The sequence below is a fragment of the Triticum aestivum genome, chromosome 7B, assembly GCF_018294505.1.
Source record: "Triticum aestivum cultivar Chinese Spring chromosome 7B, IWGSC CS RefSeq v2.1, whole genome shotgun sequence".
Taxonomy (NCBI): Eukaryota; Viridiplantae; Streptophyta; class Magnoliopsida; order Poales; family Poaceae; genus Triticum; species Triticum aestivum.
The window spans coordinates 459,237,608-459,241,936 of record NC_057813.1 but is presented as its reverse complement, the minus strand read 5'-3'; the positions used below and the strand labels follow the sequence as shown (position 1 = coordinate 459,241,936).

Below are 4,329 nucleotides of genomic sequence, written 5' to 3'. Positions count from 1 at the left end.
TCATTTTGGAGGAAAAATGCTAAGTATAAGTCATTTTAGAGCTATCCTAGGTTAAATGCTAGGTTGTATTTCTTTACAGAGGGAGTACTAGTCAAAGTCAACCAACTTCGTCATGTCATGGCGAGCTGCACCGTGAGCAGTACATGGCTCTACCTATCAAAACAAGAAAACATACTTCTTGGACCCTGAAAACAACGGACATCGGTTCTTCCACTTGAAATCAACACCATGGCTCACAGGCAGAATACTGGCAGTAATAATCAAATAAACTATACAAGGAGTTGTTTCGATTCCACAACAAGGATGAAAACATGCACAACCATGTCTTATGTTGCAACTGAACAACACATACTACGGCCATCAAAACCAGCAGATTGACAGGTTAGAGTCAATCCCACCATCTCATTTACTCCTCCCTTCCCTTGAGAAAAACAAAATTCTTTACAAATATAATAGCCAGCACATGGAATATATTTGCCGTGCTCTAAGCATCTCAACTCAGCGTCAGTAGTGATGGCACAACACACATACCTTGGTTTTTACGTGCTCTTTCTCCTTGACATCCTTGTTATACTTGTCTTTGTGGAAGTCCATGATCTTGCAAGCAGGATGGTCCTATTTCCGATGGTCCTGCATGGGCGGCGACAAGATAACCATGAGAAATGGAAATGCTGACATTCACGCACAAACAATTGAAGAAGAATCTCAAGAAAATGCTAAAACTTGGGCTCAAACAATTGAAGAAGGAAATGCAGCACTACCTCAACCAGGTGCAAGCCCATCCTGGATACAACTTTATGCCCTCGGTACAACATTATGACCTGCAAAGTTGAAACATGATATGTGAAAGCCTATGATCTTGCAAATCAACAATATAACATGTTTGTTAACGCACAACAAGGAAGCTTCAGTTCAAAATTATATGATGTCGCACACTTTCAAACGTGGCTCTGTTCTAAGCATTCCAACTCAGCTTCAGTTGTCGTGTGACGAGAAATTTACCCAAGCAGGATGATTTTATCACATACCTTGTTCTTTTAGGCGACCTTTCTCCATGGCATCCTTGGTATACTTGTCTTTGTGAAAGCCTATGATCTTGGAAACAGGAGGGCCTGATTTCCCAAGGACCTGCACATGCAGCAACGAGAAAACCATGAAAAACAGAAATTCCGACAGTTGCGCACAAGCAATTGAAAAAGAATCTCAAGAAAATGGCAACACTTGGGCACAAACAATTGAAGAAGGAAATGCAGTGGTACCTCAACTAGGTTCAATCCCATCCTGGGAGCCATCCGAAGAGCATCCTGGGCACTACATCATGCCCTGCAAAAAATAAGAAGCATGCCATGTTCAGCATCTGAATGTTGAACCGAGCAGGTTCAGGTTTGTGCAATCCCGTGCCAAACTCCCTAGTAGATGCATTGATAGTTGTACATTTGATATATGGTTAATTTAAAGCGATCGCCATCACCAAAAAAACAAATATTTTAGGCGAGTTAAACAGTGCAAATCACAGTGGACACATGAATCGTGCAGATGTGATCCTACCACTTCACTTGTCCAAACTTAAGATGATGACTACACACAAACACACACACGCACACGCATATGCTTGGTCGTTGCCAAGTAACCAAGCAAGTTCAGGTTTCATTTTTTTTCTTGATAAATCTCCTCCTAAAAGAAAACAGCATGCCAACTAATTTACTTGGTACATGCAATGCTTGAATAGAAATAGCCCTCCGGTGAAACTAAATGAGGGAGAGGAAAATTGGGTGGTTTGAGTCGCAAACTACACAACCTTAGGAACCATGAGCTGCACATCATTTAGCAAATGAGTTGAGGCTAGTGTACTGTGCCATGGATTGCAATTTGCAGAAATTGGACTAGAGCAGAGGAGTGGTAAGGAGAGAAGAGTAGGGGGGCAGTTACCTTGTGCGGTGCCCCGTCGTGGTCGAGCTCAATGTACCGGTCCTCATCCTCCCCTGCATCGTGGTCATCCCCGTCCATAGAGGGTGCCTTCCTGCTGCAAGGAATTGAAGAACGCAAATCAGTCACACTAGAGCGAGAGAGGACACATACACACAAGCATAAAAGCAATGAATAGCCAGTTGTTCTCTGGATTGATGGCCATGAAACAGAGCAGAGAGCAGCATGGTGTGGTAGAGCAAGGAGAGGAGCTGCGGTATGTAGCTCACCGTGGCGGTTTGTGCAGCCAATGCCGAACAACAGCGCGTCCCCCCTCCGTGGGTTGCGACCTTGACTGGCAGGCATGATCAAGTAAGGCCCTTGTCCTCTGCTGTAGGGATGAAATCTTGCCTGCTGCACAAGAAGAGGATTAATCTTGAGTTCAAATCATAAAACAAACAAATCTTGCCTCCTCCACGCAGGGGAGGGGCCGAGGTTGAGACGGGAAAATCTTGCCTGCTTGCATATGAAACAAGAGGTGGAGAAGGGATCACCGTCCATCGAGCCGCTGCTGCTGCTGACCTTGAAGATGCAGCCCTGTTGCTGCTGCTGTACCCACCATGGTGTCCTATTTCTGCTGCTGCTGCTGTATCCACCAAGGAACCCTGCCGCCGCTGCTGCTGCTGTACCCACCATGGTGTCCTCTTTCTGCTGCTGCTGCTGTATCCACCAAGGAACCCTGCTGCTACTGCTGCTGCTCTAACACATAAGAATGGCCAATTTGAGATCAAATCAAAAAACCTTCCATGAGAGGGAGAGGGTGGTCATGGCGGGGAAGGAGCAGCTTTCATGGCCTGCACAAACAAAAAAAAACAGCGCGAATCAGATAACATATCCAGAATATATATTGGGAAAGCAGCTAAGCTAAGCTAAGCTAAGCTAGCATGAGCGGTATAATATGGATTGATTTGTATTGTTGTGAATTATCTCAACAAGACGAAACAGGGGAAGCAAAAAAAAACATTACCCTGCTGGTAATATAACATATACTCCCTCTGTACACTATTATAAGACGTTTTTATAGTTCAAATTGAACTGCAAAACATCTTACATTAGTGTACAGAGGTAGTAACATATCACACGCTTGACTTTTTCTAGCAAAAAGATGAGCTGCGCCTTGAGACCTGCTGCTACCACAAGTGTTGATTTCAGTTCATATATATTCTGTAGTTCAATTTTTACTATTCGAGTAATTTGTACAAGGACATGATGTATATATTCTCTCCAGTGTGTACTAGTTCCATTCCATGTGATTGATCAACCGTGGATCTCCCCCGATGACCATTCTGAATTAGTTTGAATAAAATGTGTTTTTACCTACAAGTTGCAAGCATGAAGATGATGAGGTTTGGGGTGTGCGTATCATGACTCAAGCACTAGTATCATGACCCTGTTCATCACATTCAAGTTTGAAAAAATTGAAGAGAAAAGAGGAGCTATGGATCTGAGCATGGCGATGGCCTCCTCCTCTTTCCTCCTTGACTCACGCACGCGGGATGCTGGTGATGGGGATGGTGATGGCCTGCACAAATGCGTTTGCACGGATCAGATAAGAAATCCAGAAGAGGAATAGATGAGGTCCGGTACGTACCTTTGGCCGGCGTCGAGGTGCTCCCCGCCGAGAGCAGCCGGCGCGCGTCCTTGGAGGTTGAGGGCTAGCTAGGGTTTCGGGCGTCACCGTCCATGGCTGCTGCCGCGCTCCATGGCCGACCTCGAGGAGGGTCGCGGATCAGATCGCCGGTGCCGCTGTGGGCGGATTTGGGCGCCGCTCCGCTTGATCTGGGGCCTTGGCTTCCCTTCCCTCCCCTCCCCTCCCCTCCCTTGGGAGAGAAGTGAAGAGGAGAGGAGAGGAGAGGAGAGGAGAGGAGGGGCTGGAGCGGCGGCCGTGGCAGGGCAGAGGGGAAGAGGAGGCCATGGCCATAGCCGGGCTCGTCCTGCCTGCTGCTGCTAGGTCGCCGTGGCTAGGGTTTCGGCGCCATGGGAGAGAAGGAGAGGGAGGTCAGCGGCATGGATGGGGGAGAGGAGGCCGCCGCGCCGGCGAGGCCGAGTGGCTGGGGCAGAGGAAATCGGCGCTGGAGTTGGGCTCCGTTGGTTGGGAGACGAGCAGGGGAAGGAATTGGGGATTGGATTGGATTAGCTCGTGTTGTTGGTTCGGTGGGGCGCCGTTATCCATAGGGCCCCACCCATTTCTTCGCCATCTAGCAACAGACGGAAAAGATTCTTTGTCATCTGCTGGCAGATGGCAAAGATTATTTGCCATCCACTAGCAGATGGCAAAGAATTGACTGATGGCAACCATGTTCTTTGCCGTCTGTCAGTTCTTTGCCATCTGTTTTTTATAAGCAGATGTCAAAGACGTTCTTT

The 4,329-nt window shown here is 47.2% G+C and overlaps 1 protein-coding gene across 4 annotated transcripts; it reads right to left on the bottom strand.

Moving 5' to 3' along the window:
* Nucleotides 1–245: 245 nt before the first annotated feature.
* Nucleotides 246–4,112, bottom strand: LOC123156602 (uncharacterized). Of its 4 annotated transcripts, none has more exons than XR_006478249.1 (7): nucleotides 2,196–2,322; nucleotides 1,930–2,023; nucleotides 1,260–1,323; nucleotides 1,029–1,128; nucleotides 762–821; nucleotides 532–630; nucleotides 246–421 (listed from the first exon to the last, which is right to left on the bottom strand). XR_006478249.1 is itself a non-coding variant. In XM_044574752.1 (7 exons), the coding sequence occupies exons 3-6, from the start codon at nucleotides 2,599–2,601 to the stop codon at nucleotides 1,317–1,319; spliced, it is 405 nt and encodes a 134-aa protein (XP_044430687.1). In that variant the 5' UTR covers nucleotides 2,602–2,759; nucleotides 3,283–3,487; nucleotides 3,557–4,112; the 3' UTR covers nucleotides 1,078–1,128; nucleotides 1,260–1,316. The 4 variants fall into 4 exon arrangements, 1 of the variants encoding a protein (XP_044430687.1); XM_044574752.1 differs by lacking the exons at nucleotides 246–421; nucleotides 532–630; nucleotides 762–821 and adding exons at nucleotides 2,422–2,759; nucleotides 3,283–3,487; nucleotides 3,557–4,112 and having other exon boundaries at nucleotides 1,078–1,128; nucleotides 2,196–2,319; XR_006478247.1 differs by having other exon boundaries at nucleotides 246–630.
* Between the last annotated feature and the right edge of the window lie 217 nt (nucleotides 4,113–4,329).

What these genes read in the sequence shown, in the direction of transcription:
- LOC123156602 (XM_044574752.1), bottom strand. Translation starts at nt 2,601, where the DNA reads ATGGTGGGTACAGCAGCAGCAGCGGCGGCAGGGTTCCTTGGTGGATAC. An exon ending in CTTGTTTCATATGCAAGCAG is followed by an intron (nt 2,320 to 2,421) that starts GCAAGATTTTCC and finishes CTTCTTGTGCAG; the next exon opens with CAGGCAAGATTTCATCCCTA. An exon ending in TGGCTGCACAAACCGCCACG is followed by an intron (nt 2,024 to 2,195) that starts GTGAGCTACATA and finishes AATTCCTTGCAG; the next exon opens with CAGGAAGGCACCCTCTATGG.